Genomic DNA, 22800 nt, shown 5'->3' with positions numbered 1-22800 from the left:
CTTTGTAGACTGAACTGATCTCCAATTGGTTTCTAACTCAGACATCGTCATCACAGCATCTATTCCTTTTGATTACAATAGGAATACCACTTGTATTAACCTCTGCAACTGTAATATCCCTAACAGCACCACTGGGACCTTTAAGTCATAATTTTCTTTTGCTCAGTCTTCATAAGAAAAATGTGTGAATATATCACCCACAAATGTAGATCTATTTAATTCAGAATGCCACAGGTCACAGCTGACAATGCTTACATCTGTTTATCCTTGGTACTTAGTATGGAAACCTTCTGCTACAGTTCTAAGTGCTGTATCGTAGCAGCCAGGACTGCAGAAATTTGTACATTGGGGAGACAAAACAACCTCTCCGTAAGCGAATGGCACAACACAGGAGGGCCAACTCCTCAGGTCAAGACTCTGCTGTCCACTTACATCTGAAGGAGAAAAATCATTCCTTTGAGGACAACAATGTTAACATCTTGGCCAGAGAAGACAGATGGTTTGAAAGAGGAGTAAAGGAATCCATCTATTCCAAACTGCAACGACCGTCTTTGAACAGAGGAGGAGGCCTAAGACATTACTTATCACTCACCTACAATGCAGTACTGAGTTTTCTCCCCAGACAGCTTAACAACCATTCACACCTGGGCTCACCTAGTCCTAGCAACCCACAAGAAGGCTGTTTGGGACAATGACCCACAAGTGGCCTTAACGACTCTGAAACTCAGAGCTCACACGTGTCCGTAATGACTCTATAAGGACACTCCCACACAGAGTTTAAAAGCCTGCAACTCCTCCAGTTAGTTAGAACTGAAGAAGCCTCTTTGATGAGATGTGAGACGTCTTCAACAAACTGAAACAAGTCCAGTTGACTATGATACAGCACTTAGAATTACCATGACCTGGATGACTGAGAACCTTCAACTTCAACTTCTGCTATGGTGTGTTACAACAACATAAAACTCAAAGGATTACACAGTCTCTTCCTAACATTGTGACAGTTACTAATAACAACTCTGACAGTCTCGCCCAAACATCCGCAACACTGACTTCCAATTAATATCATGGCATCCCGGAAACATTCAAATGAGTCTTCCTACTGCTATCTGTTGTGTCTCTGGGGAGGAGAGCCTGACTGAGTTCAACAACACTGACTCAGTCTGATGTTCGCTTGTCTAAGTTTGCTCTCTCCATAGAATTAATTGTCGTCAGTAATTAGTTTGGGACCTGTCTGACACCTCTGCCTTGTTTGGGTCGAATTGATAAACAGGACAAATTTAATTGCTTAGTTGTGTGATAATGAAGCTCAAGTACAGAATCACTTTTTCCCTGTATTATGGAGGTGTGGGAGGTAGAAGAACTGTCATGTCTGTGACATAAGGGTAAAGCTTCATCATCCTTATCACCAAAATGAGGTTCAGCCTTTAAGTTGAGCCAGCGAGAGCACTGGCATAGATGATGACGAATAAAGACAACCGTTTTCTCATAAGAAAAACTGGTGTCCACTTTGTTTTTCGGTGTTGAGCTTTGAAGATTACCAAGCATTTAATTTTTACCAACATTTTTTTGTCTCCCAACAATATTCAAATATGTAAACTGAGCATATCTGCTGACAAGTGTAAAAGCATGTAAGTAAAACAAGGTTGCAAACATTTTAATGTTTAAACAAACTAAGCAATACAAGCAATCTTTTTTTCTGATAAGGACTGGGTCTAACATAACTTACATTTAAAAGTGATTTAGGTTGGGGTGCCACAGGAGCTCAGTTGGTAGAGGGCGCGTCCCATGTCTGTCTGTCTGTCTATGTACAGAGGCTGCGTCCTCACTGCAGCAGTCCAGGGTTCGAGTCTGACCTGTGACCATTTGCTGCATGTCACCCCCCTCCCTCTCATCCTGTTTCATGTCATCTCTCTGCTGTCTTATCAAATAAAGCCACGAAAGGCCAAAGAAATACTTTGGTAATACATAGGATAGTTGTGCTATACTGTATGATCGTTGTCTTACATTTGAATTTAAGATGCATATGATACGGTAGCTTTGACCAACAAATTGTAAAGCTGTCCTTAAGCAAGGCTCTGAAACACTATCATTTCCATGGGTGCTGTTTCCCTGACTATCTGACCATGACCTCTGACCTGCCTGCAGAGGAGAGGATTCACCTCAAAAGAGAGAGCTATTATAAAGATAATTGAATTGAAGTGGCTTGGCATTTACTATCCCTTCTATTTCTGTACTGTGTGATGCTACACACTTGGTCCACAGTCTGTCAACTGCAACTTGAATTTCACATCAGAAATACAGTAAGTTGATTATGACAAGTGTGACTCGATGATATGAAATGAAAACCCTTCACCTTAAAATACATCAGCTAAAGAATGAGTGATTGTGTTGAGAAGAGAAGTTAAATGGTCCTCTGTGGTCAATCTGTAATTCAGAACTTGCAGGAGCACTCAATAAAGCAATAGCACTGCTGTATTTATTATAATTATGCCATGTATAGGACAATATTCATATTCAGATACCCAGGACAATGAAAATTACATTATCAGTGCCCTACTTCACACAACTGCTTGAAAATGGAAACCACGTGACCTTGTTGTCCAGTTGGATGAGTGCCAGTAGCCCATAGATCTGGTCAAACTGGATTTTTACCATTCCTGTTTTTATCTACCCCACCCACACCCACACACACACAAAAAACACAAGAGCATCAATGTCAAATGTCATAAGTCTGTTTACATCAATACAAACTGTACCTTTGACTAAATGACCCAGACATCACACTACCACACTGTAGAGTTTCACAGCATATTGTTTCATTATCAACATTGCAATGTGAGCATGTACAATAACTGAACGATGCAAAATGTCAAGTAAGGGCAAATTAACTCAACTGCTAAATTAACTGCTTGGTAAATAAAAATGAAAAAGGTCCTTTCTCTATGACTAACCTACAAGAAAAGTCTGTCTGATATTACATAACTTAGTCCGATTTAAGGGTTATTGGATACACACAGTTTGAAGAGTTCTCAATGTGCTCTGGTAAAAGGGTACACTTCATCAATCATCACCACAATCATCATCATCAAACAACCAAAGCAAACCAAAACGGGTGCTGTGTTTCAGTTGTTTACTAAACTGGTCAAACGCTCATGATGGGGCCAGTGTCACAGATAATGTCATCTGGATGCTAGAGGCAGGTATTCACACCAACCACGGTTAAACCTTCACTCTTAAATCGCTCTAGTTTTTGCTGGTCAAACTTAAGATCAATATGGAAAAAGACCTAACCCCAACTACAAAAAAGGTTGAATTAATGAAAGATGTACATTTATTAATAAATAGGTCCCAATCCCATACTAAACATCTGCTGAACAAGCAGACATCACTCTCAGGTCAGAGCGAACTCTCTGGAGAACTGTTTTTCATCCTGTCTTTTAATGCTCTCCTACTGACTGACCACATCCTCTGCAGAGATGTGCAAATAGATCCATATATTTACTGACGGCTATAACTCTACGCAGTGAATCAGATCAAAATGATACCCAGCAGTCAGGCAGCGGGGTCGATACCTTCACCTGGGTGTGAGTGACTGTGAAACTGAATTGATTGTGTTTGGGAACGACCCAGTTTAATTAGAACTGGCTGTCAGGGATTATATTATGATTGGAGTTTAGTATGCTACTCAAAGCGTGATTAAGTATATTAAGAGTACTTCACTTTAATTTATACTATAATCATCTGGATGTGTTGTTACAAGGATAATTAAAAGACCATGGTTTTAAATGGTCAGAACATCTTTAGGAGGTAGACATCCGGAGGGGAAAATCTAGTAAATCTCAGTGGACAGAAACAAAGTCCAACTGTTTCTGGGAACAACTGCAAGTAAGAGGAACCAAATGCTTCACTGACAGATCATATTAAGTTAGAGACGGTTAAGTTAAGCGTTAAATGCTTGTGACAGATGGGTAGATTTAGGCATGATTGGGTGGTTGTGTGAGGTTCAGTTCAGGTTAGAATAAGAAACTGAAAAACAGTCTCAGAGGTTTCAGCTACAGTTGTGTGTAATGACTTTCAGCCTATTTGTCTCAGTAATTTCCCCCAGGTAACACAGCCACCACGTCTCCCACATTATTACATTTGCTACAGCAATTTAATTTTGAAAAAAACAAATACTGTTTTTCAGTTATGTATCTGTAAAGTGGGAAAATGTTCATAACAAACATACATGTGAAACGAGATGTCATTTTCAATATTTAACCAAAACCAAAATGTTACACTAAATGTGTTAGTAGCCTGGACATAAACCCATTCATAAGGCCGTCACGATTCTCTGAATTCATGATTGCACTTGATTTTCAAAACCATTTTTGAATCTTTTTTTTTTTTAGCACTGTATGCACTGACTGCTATGCCATTGTTAGTGTATTACATTTAAATTTGCAAAGATCAACAGATCATTGGTTTTATGCCCTGACAACTATCATTTACATTTTCAAATTCTTCTTAGGTAGGCTTATCTTACAAAAACAGCTTGACTCGATCCTGGTGGCTTTTTGCAGGTTAGATTTAGGCAAGTTAATTTAATAAAAATAAAGATTCCAAAATTCAATAAAAAATACAACCTTCAACCTTTAGATAGAAATTCAGTGTTACAAAGGTCAGTTTCTCAAATCTGTCGTGAATAAATTGTCTGCACAAACAAATTAATATAGGATGTCTGAAAAATAAATAAATAAATAAACCCAACATTTTGATGCTGTCAAAGAGGGTTGAACTTACTGAATTTAAAAAATTACTATTGTCAAAATGTACATTTTGAATCACTCCCATTCTTGACTCATACAGAAAAGTTCAGAAAAAACTTAAGATTATAAATGATTGGATCAAGGGAACGATGAAAATATGGTCAGTAGCACGAAAGAATTTAAAACTGTCAAAAACCCAGATTTTTTACCATTTATTATGGACTTTAAAAAATGGGCAACCAAAGGGTTAATATATATTGCACAAGTATTCAAAGGACAAATCATGAAATCTTTCAAACAACTTAAGCAGGAATTTGAACTACCAGCCAATGACTTCTATAGATTTCTACAACAAAGACATTACCTCAAGGATCATGAGGAATGGGATGATATGTATAAGACACAGTGTTGGGGAAGTTACTTTTAAAAAGTAGTGTTTGCTCGTTACTTCTTAAAAAAGTAATCCCTTACTTTACTTAGTTACCCTCTATGGAAAGTAACTTTTTACGTTACTTGTTACTTTTATGTTACTTTCATGGTTCTCGACTTTAGGCAGAACCCCATCTCATTTCCTTAATGTGTATAGGCCTACATAAAGTTCTACTATGGAGTATTTATTTTGCGCTCTTTATTATGAAAAATGCCACAGAGCACTTGACAAGAAAAACAAGAATACAAACAATAATACCAGCCTCGATACCAGCCCACCAGCCTACCAGAATACCAGCCTCAAATTCTTCCCCTTATTTTCAATCATGTTCGAAATAATGGGAATACCTCCATCCCTCAAAAGTCACCGTTGGTTGTTGTGGTTGCTCCGCCGCGCTTGCCATGATGACTGACTGCTCTCTGCATGCTATTGCTAGTACCAGCCTCAGTGTGGAATGAGAGCTCGCGACTATTGTGCAAGCGCGCAGCTGAGGCAGTGTCGCTGTCAAATCTGTCCCTGGGAAAAGTAACGTTGTGCCCAACTGAAAAAGGACCATATTTTACCATATCGTTACCATATTTTCAGTAGTAACGCGTTACACTACTTTTTACCCGAAAAAAGTAGTTACGTTACTGTAACGCGTTACACCCAACACTGGTAAGACACCATCCAAACTAGAGGAACTGCTAATGTCTTTCAAAGAGGGAGGGACAAAAAGGGGGGTGATAGCAAAAATGTATAAAGCACTACAACATGAATCTTTAGAAAACAATATGGATGTGAAAGAAAAATGAGAGTTGGAAACAAATATTATAAAAACAGAGGAGAAATGGGAGGAAACATTTAAAGCAGGACACAAAATAACAAACAGTCCGACATGGAGAGAATTTGATCAGAAAGTGAAAATGTGGTATTTTAACACTCCTTCTACTACTGCCAAATACAACAATACATCTGAACTATGTTGGAGGGGGTGCGGACTAGTAGGGGACCTCGTGCATATATTTTGGGACTGCCCAAAGCTCCAGGACTTCTGGAAGAATATCCAAAGGGAGACTAATCAGGTAAACTTGATCTGGATCCAGCACTTTTTATACTGGGTATGCTGCCTGACAATATGACAGAGACTCAGATTCATTACTGAGTATCCTGCTTTTAATAGCAAAACAGCAAGACTACATTTGAAATTAGATGGGTTTGTTGGAAAATGGTCACCAGTAATGCAAGCAATGCCAGTTCAGGTGTAAGCCGCAAAATATATTTGGCTGCAGTTATTGTTAGTTCATTGGGGGTTCAAACGATATGGTATTTGATATGTACTGTGCAGGTTAGTTAGCTTGTCAGCCAAGCTTTTAAGATGCTAAGTGCTACAATAATGAATTAATACAAATAAGAAGTCAAAGTCATTTATATGTATTACATTTTTATGAGAATGTATTATTTCCCTCTTTGGTTGCTGCCACTGAGATCTTACTTGACTTCCAGGATCATTTGAGCCCCAGAGGATCGCTAAAACGCCAACCTGCTACTGAACAAATGTTTGCAGAATAGATGTGTGTTGCTATATACGTTAATAAGTGTATTATTCTTAGTTATTTCTTCACACAGTGACATGCACTCATTTATAATTCAGGCAGAGAAAAACAACATGATGGTAGCCACACACATAGACACACTTACATTCGTTTACTGTTACTAAACAAGGTCTTCCATTAACAATTTATCCAGCAGCACACCAAGCATCCAGTTCCTGGGATGACACTAAAATAACAAGATATAGTTGGTATATGTCAAACAGCTGAGTGGAGCTGGCTAACTTTGAAACACTTCTGAGAATCCTGAAGCTAATGGTTTCTAGGAGGAACTGAGGGAAGAGCTCTTTAGCCAACTCTTAGTTACATAAGGACACATTTGCTTTTCCCCTCATCTCATGTTCACAACCAGGGCAAACAACAGAACGTCAACAGTGTGCTCCTCGTGGTCACAAAGGAGGACAGTTTTCCTGATGCTAATAAGATGTACAATCTCCCAGAGAATGATAAAACAGCAAATATGGCAAATAGGGGGGATTTTTGCAACAGACTGCTCACTAATTCCGACTGTTTGTTGTCTAGGCCAGTGGTCACAATGAAGGATTATAGGAGATTACAATAAGGGCAGAAAATTGATGCCTTAAGTGAAAGATGTAATCTGAGCATGTTCTGAGAAAAGGGCACTAGCCTGTTTGGTTGAGATAAATGACAGTGGATATAAAATAAAAGCATGCATTTAAAAAAAAAAAAAAAACAAACTAGTGGGCCAACAACATAAAGCCTCCATTATCATTGGCTGCCAACCCTTTTTTTATTTATTTTTTTCTAATTCCATCTTATTCTGTAGCTCCCCCTTCAAAGTGCTCAAAGAATACTAATACAATCATTACTGGTTTTGCCAAAGTGTAAGGTGCAGCTCGTAACTACCTATCTGAGGATTTAGATTTCATTAGCATCATTTGTGATATTTTGTATGTCCTGGAATTGTTTTAAAGCATGGTGCCTATGCTCTTTAATCAGATAGTTAAACACATTATATACAAACATACACTGCTGTGGCTGTTTTTTGGTTTTGGGTTGGACTTTTCATCGTTTTTCTAGTTTACTTTGTTAAAGGTGTTTTCAGTTGCTGCTGTGTTTAGGTTGAAGGTGGGCAGAGCTGTAAAAAAGATAATGTCATGACACCACACTATAATAAGAACTCTGTGAGCGTTTTTCACAGCGGCCATTTTGATTTGTCATAGTAGGAAAAGCACAGGAGTTAATAAACAATACTGGCAATAGCTTCAATGGACCCTGACACTGAAGCAGCTAGATGGAATTCAGCATTAATTATTTTCATTCATTAATATTTTTTTCCTACTGTGGCATGTCAAAATGTCTTCCATGAAAAAGGCCTAAGACAGAAATAGATCTTTCCAGCCCCAACTGGAGCCTTAAATTTAACAAGAGCAGGGAAGCCTCAAGGACAGTCTGCATTGAACCATCCTTGAATCACCTGTGTGGATTTAACATTATCATTACTTTCCTGATAGCTGGCACCAATAAAAACTTCAAAGGATCATATTATTGTTTGCAAATTCTAGCCTTAACATCAAATAATGTATACTTTTAATTTTTCAAACCAATTTCATATAGATTCTACACAACCACTAATCCATGGTTTGCATTTATTTCCATGCAGTATTAAAACTATTTAGCAGACTCTTGTGTGAATGGATAAGCCGGCGGCACGGAGCCGGGGCGTGTCGATCTGATGGTGTTCACAGTCTGACAGCTACAGATCCTTCACTCATCAAATAAAAGAGAAATGACCCACAAAGCAATGTTACATGACCAAACAACAGTAATGTAGTAACTGGTAGTGTTTTGGCAACTTACATAAGGAAAAAAATACCGCAGTTATACGTGTCTGCCCTCCTGTCTGTCCTACCGACTCTTTGTCACTTTCCAGGATGTATGATGGGTCAGGATCTCAATCACAACACATTATTACAGCATCCATATGATTTTAAACAGTCAGCGGGTAGATGTTTAGATTAACAGGTGGACACCGGGTGAAACGCGTTGAAAATACCACACAGACGTCATCATCATGACGTGTACCATCACGCCTCTTTTGGATCTGCAGCGCCTGCGTGCTGTATGAATTGACGCACTGGTAGGAAGGATGCCGCCCCATCAGTCAAAACAGCTCTACTTAGAGTAACTAATGATATAATGATGTCCTCTGATCATGGTGAATGCACTGTTTTGGTTTTGCTAGATCTTTGTGCAGCTTTTGACACCGTGGATCATAGAATTTTGATTCAGAGACTTAGGCAATGGGTTGGTGTCTCTGGCAGCGCCCTGGACTGGTTCTCCTCCATCTATTAGACAAAAGTTTTTCAGATTCACTTGGTCCATTCATGTCTGATACCACTGCTTTTTCCTGCGGAGTGCCTCAAGGTTCCATCTTGGGTCCTGTACTATTTATGTTATACATGCTCTCCATGTGATAAGCAATTTTAAAGGTATTTCCTACTATTGCTATGCTGATGACATCCAGCTGTATGTTTCTTTTAGACCTGATGACAATGACAAAAAAATCACGCCTGATGACAATGGCAAACAACCATCTCCAGCTGAACTTGGATAAGACTGAGGTGCTCTACATTGCATCAGATGGCAGAGCTTCTAAGATGGCTCAGTGTATTGGTTCCATGTCCTCTACTGTACAGACCAGTCTTAGAAACCTTGGTGTTATATTTGACCAGTCAATGCATTTTGAAAATCACATCAAATCATTAACCCGCGCATGTTTTTTCCATGTGAGAAATATAGCTAAACTCAGATCCACTGTATCACAGTCTGAGTTAGAAATGATAATCCATGTTTTTATTTTATCCTGGTTAGACTACTGTAATTCTCTTTCCACCTGTCTCAACCAGTCATCCCTAGACCTTCTTCAAGTTGACCAGGTCCAGCAGGATGACACATATCACGTCAGCTGTCCATTCTTTACATCGGCTTCCTGTTAATTTCAGGATTCATTTAAAAGTTCTTGTCTTTACATACAGAGCCATATACGGTCAATCACCTGCCTATATTTCTGAGCTGCTCCATCCCTATCTGCCAAATAGGTCACTTCGGTCCTCTGACCAGGGATTACTGGTTGTGCTCCGCTCCCATCTAAAAAGTAATGGTGACCATGCCTTAGTGGCCCCAACACTGTGGAATGCTCTTGCTGGAAACTTACACTATGTAGTCTCTGTTGAGGCTTTTAAAAAGCAACTTAAAACTTGTTTACTCAAATTGGCTTTTGTCTCACCTGCTGCTAACTAGTGTTGTAATCTGTATGCTTTTATTTTTTCCTCCCTTTTGCTGTTTTGATTGTTATCGTACTTGTTAAGCGCCTTATGACTGTGCTCTGTGAAAAGTGCTAAATAAATAGACTTTACTTATTTACTTACTTTAGTCGTGTGTTCTAGAGTTCTCAACGGGTCGGGTTGGCCCGACAAACCCGACGGGACCCGTGGGTTCGGGTCGAAAATATAAGCAAGTGACTCGGGTCGGGTCGGACCTCGGGCTTAATTTTTTCCGCTCAGTTAAAAAAACAAAAAAAAAAACATTTATTAATCATTGCTGCTGTTCACCGTAAAGAAAGTCTGGCTGCTGCGTGCAACGTGCATCATGGAGAGGGGCGGGGGCAGACCTGACGCCGCTGCGTGCACGCCTTTAGCCTGGAGAAGAAGATGGAGTTGGTGAAAAGTAAACTTGCCGCAGGTGAATTCACCGTCACTACTACAGGAGTGGGAAAATCAGAGCCGCGGGCCGGGTTCGGGCAGATAATTCATGTTGATGTGTCGGGTTACATCGGGTCCGGGCTTTAAAAGCCACGGGCCGGGTCGGGTCGGGTTGTAATTTTCAGGCCCCACTCTAGTGTGTTCACCACCAGCGAAGTGAATCATTAGTGTTTATTTGCATTACATGCAAGTGTAATTGATAGTAAATGGGATCTGATATAGTATGATCCTTGAACCACATCTGGAAATCTGCGTTGTTAAAATGTCAGCCAATTGCTTTGTGTGTATTTTCTCAAGGATATTGTGGCCCTGTCTCTGTGTGGGTGTGGTGCCCTCCTTCCCATTGGTCTGAGAAGCTGCAATATAAAAAGGTTCCATCCTGATCAGCTATTGTCAGGCCACAACAGACACAGCCATTAATGAGGTAATCATTCATACCCTAGAAGCATTGGTGGATGAGGAGGGTGGCAGCGAGGGTGCTGTGGTAACAGCAGACTCTTGGCTCGTTTTTCCATATACATCTGCTGGCCTGGCTCTACTCGGTTTGACTCGGCGCGGCAGGGATTTGCATTTCCACCACAACTGGGCTACCTGCTTGAACGTGTGTCTTTAACTAATGACCTGCTCGTCTCGATTCCGGCAGTACTATTGAAGAATCACAGTTAACAAAGTGGCTCCTCTTATTTGGTTACAAACACATTTCGTTTCTTATAACTTCTTCACAATAAAAGCCCCATTATTTAGTAATCTAAAAGCTTTTATTACGAAGCAGCATCACAGGAAATGTTGTGTTTTTATCAGCAGTAACTAAACATGACTCCTGAAACAGCTGAAAGTGAACACAGTGGAACAGGAAAACACAGCAGATGCCTGAAAGTACAATCAGGCAGTTTGGTCCTACTTTTGGTTTTGGTGCAGCTCGGTTTGACTCGGCCCAGCCAAACGTTCTGTTGGATAACTGCTATCTGAAGGATGAGTTAATGGAATCTTGCCCTGTACACACTTGTAGACCAGCTGCAGCTTTCACACAAAAATGGAGCTCCTAACATTTACAGATACTGAAAACCCTGCAATCATTTCCTCTCCTTAAAATTGCCATATCCTGTGTTGAATCAATTTCTCCATGATTCGCATCAAGATAATAGAGCAGAAATTAACATTGGACCTCAAGAGTACAAAATATCAAGTGGATATCAATGCAGTTGAGAGACCTGGCTCATGGAGCAGCAGTCATAAAATAAGACTGTGGCAGGAAGAAATGATTCTGTCCTGGAGGAGGTGTCAGTCTGAGGGAGATGTTACCCAACACTGCTGCATAATGACAGAATATTTCTTCCGGGAAGAGGCAACTTAATGCTGTTTAGCTGCGAGTTGCAATATGGCGACCGAGGCAGCTCTCTGTAGTAAACAAAGGAAATGGTATTAGAAAAATAGAAGCCTATGGCAGCGGCTCCCTGCACCCTGGTCAGAGTATTGATGTTGAGTGGACCAGAATAGATTTACTGAGCTTGAAGTCTACTTTCTATCTCTCAGACTAGCTGTAAAAAGGTTGCCATAGGTGTCTGACAAAACGTAAGGCTACATATTTTTGATATAAACTGAGAGCCAAAGAATTTGGTTGGAATAGAACTAATTATGCACGAGTAACACAACATACATTCTACTGCCTTGGTCTAAAAAAAAAAAAAATCACTGTGCTCGACAATCACGCTCACTTCACACAGCAATTGGCCAGCTGTGCCAAGGTGTGACAGAAGGCATGGTTTGAATTTTTTTCTCAAGTCTACAACCAAACGCATCACCATGAAGGCCTTCGCACAGAACATGAACAGTTATCAGACATGTAAAACACCACCCACCTTTACACCTTTTGGTTTTACTTTTGTATTTCAATTTTGCACACTATGTACTAACATTTTTTTTTTTAATCTGACAAGCACTGAGTAGAATCCAAACATTATAATTGACGACAGTCTCATTAAAATGGGGTTTTCTTCAAATTGAACATTGCAGCCACATGGACAGACAATTGTTGCTGTAGACTATGCTTTAACCAGAACTGTAACTGTGGACAGTAAAAATGCCTTTAGGGGGCGGACATAGACACCTGCAAAAAAAGACTGCATCCACAGCCAACATGAATATACGTATGTAAAAAAATAAATAAATACATTTTAAAAAAAGCCGTTGGAACACTGTAAATTGTAAATAACATCAGAATACAATCATTTGCAAACTCACTCCCCCATCAAGGATGCCCCTTTAACACCCAATCATGATATCACTGGTTTACCTGTGGAATGTTCCAAACAGGTGTTTTTGGAGCATGTTATGTTGTAAATACAGCATCTGCCAAAGCTTGCATTCATTCATTTTAACAGCATAGTGAGCTCTATGCCTTTGGAAAACAGTATGACTGTGTGGATGCATTCGTTTTTTATTAGTTCTCTGAGTCAATCCACAGAGAGATACGAGACAAACCAAGTGCAGTTAACAACTTTCACTACATCTTCACATCATGCTCTTCATCTCCCCTCACTTGCTTCCACCTTTGTCTCTACCACTATTCTAAATAAATGGGAGAGTGAATTTCAGGCACACTGCATCCTGTCATTTGAACTCCATCCTGTCAGTTTAACAAACTGCTCAGACAACAGGATCACAGTTGTCCCTGAACTCGCTCAACCATCTGTCACTATCACATTTGTCACAGAGCTTTGGGCATATGACAGCGCATAACCAAAAACACTGTACTTCTGCAGGAAAAAGGTGCTTTCTTTTAAACTTTTTTGCAAATGACTGATGACTCAATAGTAGTGGATTAAAGTCAAAATGACTAAGGGAGGCAGCGAAAGCAGGGAAGTTGCAATAAAGAATAGATATAATAATAGACACCACTTGTTGGAGACACTGTGTGAGTGGCGACCATACTTCTCTTTAGGGAAATAAATTGATTGTGAGGATTCTCAGTACATAAGAACAAGACACTATTATTGGTTGCAGTAAATAAAACACCTGTTACAGCTGCAGTATTTCTTGTAAACAGCTGGTTCACCTCCAGTGCTTATTTATAAAAAATTAAATAAACCTTCGATATTTTCATGGATTGCTGCTTTAACTGTCTTTTACAGAGAACACCTCTGTACGTACCAGGCACACAAGGATCCTGATGGTAGCAGGTGAAAATAGAAAGGCACTTTGTGTTTCGGTACAAGAGAGCGCCTGACAGGGCTGCCACACTGCTGTGATATTAATCGCCAACTGATGCAATTTAACTTCTTTGGGAGCTGCTAAAGCTTTCAGTTGCCAAGCAATACTGAGATAGCGGAGTGCCGCTTAAAGAGACAGGGAGCTTTCAAGCAGAAGCTAGTGGGCTTTGTTCAAACCACTGTCTCACAGCCCAGTTTGTTACGCTATAAAATGTCAGAAGGCATTGACTAGCATCTCACTGATGAACTGTGGCCAATCACACCATTGATTTTTATACTGGATACACACAGAGTCTACACCATCTCTCTGCTGTGTGAATAAAGTGGGAAACATGTTGCATTTTTTGACAAAATACTACAAAGGCAGAACAACAGATTCATATGGTTCTGAAGCAACAGTGATTCCTTCATGTTAGAGAAAATCAATCTTAGCCTAAAACCCAATTAGCTACATTTGTTCTGGGTTTATTAAAAAATAGTCAATCTGAGCTCACTAAAAGACGGTCAGAATAACAAATTGGCAAGGTTTCATAATATCTACTCCATAAAAACTGGCTATAACTTAGGGCTGGGCAATATATTAGTATTTTATCGTTATCATGATATGAGACTGCGATTTGGATATCATTAGATGGTGATAAGTCATAAGTGTTGTGTTTTTTTCTGGTTTTAAAGGTTTATTACAGTCAAGTAATGTCATTTTCTGCATACCAGATATACAGACCTACTTGTTCTAGTACTTTTCTTTACCCTCTTTTCTTTACCGTCATTATATCCACATTACTGATGATTCTTGATCAAAAATCTCCTTGTGGTAATATTTAGTGAAAGGAATAATAGACATTCCTACTATATTGTTGCAGTATTGATACTGAGGTATTGGGTCAAAAATATCATGATATTTGATTTTGTCATCGGGTCCTAGCATTTATGAGGTGCTTCTGAGGTGATTTCAAAATATCAAGATACATAATATGTATTGTAATATAGCCCTAACATATCCGCTAAGTTACAATTGCACGCTGCATTTTATAAGTTACCAAGCAGATTGATCAATATTGTTACTCTGAACAAAGTTCTAACTCTGATGTTGTCTTGTATCTAAGATTTGTAAGAAATAAAAATACATTTTCCCATACATGTCAACCAAACATGAAATGAGAATTTCTGTGCGACTTCAATAATCTAAAAGTCAACATGGAAATGTAAAGCATCCAGCTGACACACAAGATCATTTTCTTTAAATGTTAACAACCAGGAAACATCAAGAATTTATGCTACCGGAGCACAAGTCAGAGTGACTGGAGGTGGACTTTAAAATGCCGCTCAGGGCATCAACACACAGCCTCAAATGGCCCAGTGACCCAAGAATGCAACGTTTCTCCTTATTTCCCTGATGGTCTGTGTTTAGGAGACACACATCCCCGCCGCCTGCAGACATCCTGAGAACTGAAGCTATTCTCAACCTTGCAGACGTTGTGATGATTCAATTATTTAAAAAGCCAAACCTGTGGGTGACTTTATGGTGTCTGGAGGAGGACAGGAAAGTATTTAGCCTCGATATTCAAACTGAATAGACACAGTTGAGTACAGTAACTGCAGTTTTTCTAAATGAATTCTAAACATGACAGAAACAGAAGATTTCCATCGGCCTGTGGGTGAGTAGATAATGACTGAATTTATATTTTTGGTTGAATCTTTTCTTTAAACATCTCTAGCTTCAGTTGCCATATACAGTCATTCCTTCTACAACCATCTTTGTATCAGCGATTAAAGTAGCATTATAGTGACATTGAAGTGCACTTCACTGTAACAAAAACAATTCCCCCCCGGGGATTAATAAAGTATTCTGATTCTGATGATTCTGACTTTAAAGTACATGTGTTTGCATGTATTTTGACTATTTTGCAAGCTGTCACTACCAAAAGCTACAGTGAATTAATCTGATATCACTTGCCACCAAACATGAACTCCTGATTACAATAAGCCAATTCCGTGGCTCAAGTGAAGCACTGAGTGAGGACTAATGAAGTACCATTGGGTGAATGTGATGCTTCCTATCTCACATAGCATGGAGAGCGCTGATTATGATAAAAAAAAGAGTTGTTTTTTCTGTCTTGATATTTTTAGCTTGACCTTTCCTCTCCGCTATAATGACGGAGTATATGCTCACACTAACACTCAGTCAGACTGAGGTATAGTCAGTGAGCCACACCTTGCCACATTCAGTCTCACAATCAGCTGCTTTTGATTTACACTGACACCTCAGCGCAGGGAAAATCTTTCCAGTTGTGACTTTCGGTGAAGGCAGCATGAGGGTTACAATGGGAGTGTGAAGAGAGGTTAAAGCTGTAATGATTTATTCCTCGCCGGAGAGATGTGAGACATTCATCACGTGAACAAAAAGCCTGTGACAGGGTTGGAGCTGTGGATGTTGGTGCTGCTGGTGGAGACAGGCAGCAGGACAACCTGTAGTGAAAAGATGTCCTGCTGAGGGTTTCAGGGCTTCTGCCTGCAGGTCTGGATTATTAGTGGTCACTCGGATCTTACCAAAAATGGCAGTTCTAATTTCAATGAAAATTTGGTATTATATCACAGCCAACATGGAGAGGAGGTGATACAATATAGATTTTAGGTCAGATTTGATCAATTTAAACTTCTGTATCGTGTTGTTGGAGTATTATTAATATATTATAGCAATATCATAGCAGTGTCCAAGTCCATACTATAATGTAAGGATATTCCTGTAGTAGCCTATTGTTTTCACCTGCACCACACAGGGAAGTGTTAGCTAAATGCTAAATATTTGAAGTCTGGACAAAGGAAACATGTTAACGGTACACATACTGGAAGCCTGTAACTACAGTGGAGCTAGGTCCATTTATTCACCATCAGTTTGGTAAAGTTGTCTTATAAAACTGAAGAGAATTCAGTCCAACAGCACGGAGCTCAATATCAATGCAACACTTCCGAACCTCCTGTCGCGGTCCGGACCGGAATAAAGACACAAAACAGCACAGTCAATATTAGAGATGTGAAGCTCGACGAGCCGTCAGACAGCAGCTTACCTCCCGCTTCACGTTCCATAATAATTTCTCTTTGTAGTCTTCTTCCGTGGAGCCCTCCATGACCGTCTGTCCGTCCGTCCGTCTGTCTGTCCGCGGTGTGCACGACTCAGGTCTACCTCAGCGCCACAGTCCGTCCGCTCTCCCCGGCCTTTCTGGACCTCTTTCCTTTTTATTCCTTGTTTCCTTCTTCCTTCGCTCAGCTGGACTCTGACGCAGCCGAGCAGCTTGACGCCGACGTCAGAGGACCCGCCTTCCCCACTACACTGATCAATGGAGGAGGAAAGAAATCAGTGGCGCTCACAGAGCCTCCCAGCATCCAGCCCCGCCCCAACCTGCAGCCTGCAGCCTGGAGCCTGCAGCCTGCAGCCTCCCAGCATCCAACACACCAACCTGTAGAGCCTGCCGGTTATTTATAGCAGCTGCTCTCCCTCTCCTGGGCAGCAGAGAGTTACAGCTGGGAGGCTGCTCTCTTGAGAAAGGTGTGAAATGTTGGCAAAAAATGCTTTGGGTTTGTCATCATCTGTTGGATGCTCACTCAGGTTTATGTCTCGAGCAGACAGCTCTTCGATGTGCAGATCTGACACTCCAGTGGAGAAAACATGTGATGCATTTGATGAGCTCATTAAAATGCAGCTTATTTAATGACTTCATTCACAAGCTGAGCACCAGCAGGCACACACAAAGAGACTGCAGCCGATCCAAATGGATTCTAAAAATAGTGCTTTCTCAAGCACATGTTGACCATTCTCAGAGCATATGCCAGGTTGGCCTGCTGCAAAATAAATGACGTCAGGGCAACGTGATATAGAAAACCCCCCCTCTGTTGGAGTCCCTGTCATTAAACCTCCTACTTGTGCCTCCATGTGGGCTGAAGGTGCACCTGCAACTACCAGAAGCCATGTTATCACCAGCAAACCCTTCCCTAACCACTCTGCATGTTACCTTCTGCCCGAAACAAAACTGTCCCAACTTCGGCAGGAAGCTGTGTTCATGTGGGAACCACCACTCATTGTTGAGAAAATATGTTTTTAGGGTTTTTAATACATAATATGATAGGAAGGGAAGGATAACAAAAAAATGCAGAACAAATACTGCTGCATGAAATTATGATTATTTTTGAGACTCTGCCCAAATCTTTTTTTTGTGTGTGAATTGCTGTGAATTTGACCTCAATGGCCTGGTATGCAACCAGTGATGAGGGGCCTCAAGAAGTAAGTGCTTTGTTTTAAGATGTCACAAGTGAAAAGGCTCAGTACCACTAATTGTGGTTATTGCTAATTTTGAGTTTATGTTCCACATAAAACATTGTTTTATCTTCCAATCACTGAACCTACATGAGTAGTTCTGGTTGTCAGGTACAGGGGCTGACACTAGACTAAATCTCAGGATAAATGCAGTCCATCAGTGAGACAGCTAACCCAAGTCTAAACCATCTGTGACGTCACACATTGGTATGTGGTCTACTGTTTTGAAGCCTTGAGTTTAGCATTATGGCTGTAGCCATCTTGGATCTTTTGAGCCAGAAGTGACTGTATTTGGATGAGAGGGTGGAGCTGTGGAGTATGTCCTGATTGGATCTGACTGAGAACCCAAGGACACGCCTCGTCAATCACAAGGTAGCCATGCCCTTAAGAAATATGCTTTATTGTCTATTTTACTCAAAAAATAATAAAAAAAACAAAAAACAAAATTAACGTCATGCTGCATTGAAGAAGGCTTGAAACTAGCGATTGAGACCATAAACTCATCAGGAAACTGTTTACTGAGGGAGTAAAACAAGTGAGAACTAGGGTCATTTTCTCTTAAACTTAACCTGACTTCTTGACACCAGTGAAGTCATCCCCTGCTGGCCTTTGAAAGGAATATAGGTTAGTCAATGAGTTCACCTCAGTCAGACTGTCTTTAAGTTACAGTGGTGATCCTGGATAATGGGTGGTTAACCAGCCAGCTATGAGTGCGTTCACTCATAGCTGCTCATGCCTATGAACAAATCACCTGTAACATCAACAGATCCAGTGGTATTTAATATTATCTTCAAAGCCTCATCCCCTGAGCTACAGAGACAGAATACTAGACTAACAGTAAGTATGAGGATGCGTCCCCGTGCTTTATCAGCCTTGCTTTAATGCCAGAGTGGGCAAACATTTCTCTAATGTAATTATCATCCTGTAGGACGGATTACTCTAATTGTCCAGTATGTTGATTGGTTGGTTGGTGGGCAGTTTATACACTAGTCCTGCTCTGCACAGGGACATACTGTGGGTAACTATGGTGATCTACCCTGGTTTAAAGGGATATCAAAAAGCCCACAGACAGCTGGCTAACTGTCATCTGGTTCCATGACTCAGGCCCATGTTACTGTAGAAAGCAAACAATACCCAGATAAATAAGAGCATGTAAATGCACCAAGTATCTGGTTTCTCCTTGTCCCTTACTGCTGATGAAAAAAAAACAGGTTCCTCCTTTACTATATATCTCAGAGAGCAAGTAACTGCTGCAAGCCAAATGCATTAAATGAATGTAAACCCAGTCAAAGTCTACAGAGATAAGGCAAACACATGTGACACGGATTCTTTTGGTGCAAGTAAACAGGTCAGGCAGGAAATCTGAAAACACATTTACATGCAGCTGGTAAGAGATCACATTTCTCCCCGACTAGATTCTTTGACCAAGGCTGGCATAGCTTATCTCTCTGACAGAGAGGACAGGCTCTATAGCAGAGTCCTTCCTTGTAGGGTTGCGAGTAATGACTTCTAATGGTTTATAATTGTAGTAATCATTTTCTCGATTAGTTCAGTTGTGTTTGTGTGTGTGTGAGCAATGGAGGTGGCAAAAAGTGTACCATCCTAGGGGTCATATTGGCAGACCAAAACAGACCCCCAATATACCGCGGTCTGTCTAAATTCACAGACCTAGCCGCAAAAAGGACAGCCAAATTGGCGGGTTGCTGTCCTGTATAAAAACGCTAAGTGTGTGTGTGCCAGAGGGGACAACTTCAAATTGCTTGTTTTCTCTGACCAAAAGCCCAAAATCCAAACACTCTCAGTTTATTATCATGTAAGAAAAAGAAATGCAGATGATCCTTATTACAGTTTCATTCTGACTTTGGATAGAATGTGGGAGAATATCTTTCTTTTCTTTTGGGAGTCACCTGGAGGTTTCGCTGTGTGCCCTCCTCCTTTCCCTGTCTTCTCCCTCAAATAAAAGACTACAGGCTGACAGCCTGTTCCTTGGTCTGCAGCGGTGTTTAGGTGAATGTGTCAGAGTAAAGTAAAGGCATTTTATGCTTGCTTCGATCTCCTTAACAAAGACTCAGCTGTCAAGTCCACTCTGCCTCCAGAGGACACTGTCAGTAACCACAGTGGATGTGAGGAAGCTCCTGCTAAGAGTGAATAGCTGGTCCAGATCAGTGTTTCCCATACATTGACTAATTTGTGGGGGTGCGCCACAGAATCAACACCGACCGCCACATATTGCGATTTTTAACGCTATTTAAAAAACGCAGCGTATTCGTTCAGCTGCATTTCCTTTCCCTGCTCTTCCTCCGTCTCTCTGTCACTCACGCGTCTCTCTCTCTCTCTCTCTCTCTCTCACACACACACACACACACACACACACACACACACACACACAGCCCCTCCCCTCCGTGCACACGGCAAGAGCACCCCCCGAGCTGCCACCACAAACTGCTTTCCAGTCTGTGGGAAACACTGCAGATAATATCTGGCCATGTACTGAAAACAATCAGCTATCTGATGTTATTACTGACATTTTTAACATCTCACTCTCACAGGAGACTGTTCCTGCCTGCTTAAAGACAGCCATCATCTTTCCTGTACCTAAAAAGTCTGCTGTGTCTTGTCTTAATGACTACTGTTGTGTAGCTCTCACTGCCATCCTGATGACATGCTTCAAGAAACTGGTTCCCTTGCACATCAGAGACAACATCCCTGCCAGCCTGGACCCTCACCAGTATGCTTTCTGCTACATCAGGATGCTGTTTGTTGACTTCAGGTCAGCATTCCACACAATCCCAGCCATGAAGCTGATTGGAAAACTGAACACTACAACCTCTCTTAGCTCTCCTTTCCCGGCAGACATTAGTCCAATCCAAGCTATTATTATTATTATGATTATTATTATTATTACTACCTCCTGCTGAAATTCAGGTAGTCTAATCCTGCTATGCACAGGAACATACTGAGGGTAAACATGGTGATCTACCCTGATTAAAAGGCTTCATTTCGAAGTCAGATTGTGGTAAACTTCTATAGAGGAGCAACAGAAAGCATCCTGACTGGAAACATCACAAACTGGCATGGTTCATCACACCCAGGACAGGAAGGCTCTACATGGGGTGATTAAAACCACCAGAACATCTAAAACAAAACAACCACAACATTTAACATGTTGCCAGGATCCAAGGTTTCCCAGCAGAAGATTATGCTGTAACAAAATGATCAATGATCACCTGTGAGTGATTTTTATGCTGTGGCTCATATTGTCAATTCATTTTCGGAGAACCTTACATTCCTATTAAATTAACTTATTTAACAAACACCATTTTAATAGCCATTTTTGATGCACAAAGGATACAGAGGAAATGATCGTTTATCTCACTGATAGCAGCCGCACTGTTCACTCTCCTTACATATGTGAATGGATAACGTTTCTGCTTATGTGACCCTCACATTTGCTGCTGCTACTTCACATTAAAAGCATCAACTTGAAAAACACGGGCTGGCTTTTATTGTGAAGAAGCCACAGCGAATGCAATGTAACCATGTTTAGTACTCACGTTCATCAAAAATGCTGTCTCGATTGCCATTTCTCATCAGTGGATCACTTATAAATATTGCAGGGAGAAAGGGAGCAACAAAGAGCAGCCACAACAAGCTGTTAGATGAAGACGTAAAGGCCATAAGTCGCACATGCCCTCCGCAAGGTAAAATACTTCACTGCGCCATGCGTTTGAACATGAATTGATGAAAGAAAAAACAAACACTTTCCCTTTTTAAACACAGCCATTTGTGGATGCAGAACGATGAGGTAACCTATCTACTTATGGCTATGTAAGATTAATAATTGTAACGTGGTCATGGTGAAACACAGTAATCTTTGTTTTAGTGCTATACTACCTGACTACAGAGCAGAGGTTTTTCTCAGGCTGTGAGGTCCAATCCCAAAGTCCCCCCTAGAGCCCTGAGCCATCAGGGAATTTGCTGACATGTTTAAGCGAGAGTCTGCAAGGGGCCAGAACGGTATAATAGTAATGGGACAGCACTTTGTGAGATTTCACTGGTTTTTGTGACTTTTGTCACTTTTTATTTAACATTTTAAAATCTTGAGTCTTATATATAATATAATATAATATAATATAAACGAAAAGCTCATTCAGAGGTTTCAGGGAAACAATTACATAATGTTTCAAAAGCTTATTACTTTTTTGTTGTTTAATGAACTGAGGGATTTAAGTGGAGAATCAGTTCATGCAGTAAATGTCAGATATTAGCGGATGCTAGCGAATATTCAGTTTGTGAATAAAAAATGTTGCATAAAGAATAATGAAAGAATCCGGATCATCAGTTTTTTTTTAATAACGTTTCCAGGGGTCCCCTGGTAACCCATGGTAACCCTGTGTTTAATGTTACAATGCTATGAACTGTGGGTAATTCGACTTGCGGAAAGTGGCCAGGGAGGGATCAAAGTGAGCCCTCGTGCCCTTGACAATTTGACAGTGGACAGCTCTAAACCCTCACAGACTTACCAGGACCGTGCCTCAAAGTCTGTGAGTCTGTCAGTGTGGACACAGGGATTCGGCTATATTTTTATGGCTGATCCAAACCGAAGAAGTTGGACATGGTGACAGGCATTAAGAATAACTATAATAACTGTACAGAAATAGCCATCTTCTCACTAATGGTCTTGTTTGCTTGTGTAAGCCATAAAGATGCATCAGTATTAAACTGAGACGGTTTCATAACCAGTTAAATGTTCCTTCCAACTAGAAACATAACAAAGACAAAAA

General features: G+C 40.5%; 1 protein-coding gene across 3 annotated transcripts in view; it reads right to left on the bottom strand.

Moving 5' to 3' along the window:
• sgsm2 (small G protein signaling modulator 2) overlaps positions 1 to 17017 on the bottom strand; it is a 109605-nt gene extending 92588 nt beyond the window's left edge. For all 3 annotated transcript variants that reach the window (XM_084351454.1, XM_084351455.1, XM_084351456.1), the window contains exon 1: positions 16773 to 17017. In XM_084351454.1, the coding sequence (XP_084207580.1) occupies positions 16773 to 16832 (60 nt within the window). In that variant the 5' untranslated portion in view covers positions 16833 to 17017. The remainder of the gene's footprint in view (positions 1 to 16772) is intronic.
• Positions 17018 to 22800: the final 5783 nt, after the last annotated feature.

This window comes from Pagrus pagrus, assembly GCF_965226575.1.
Source record: "Pagrus pagrus genome assembly, chromosome: 4".
Lineage (NCBI taxonomy): Eukaryota > Metazoa > Chordata > Actinopteri > Spariformes > Sparidae > Pagrus > Pagrus pagrus.
The sequence above is the reverse complement of the archived record's forward strand: the minus strand, read 5'-3'. Positions and strand labels throughout refer to the sequence as shown.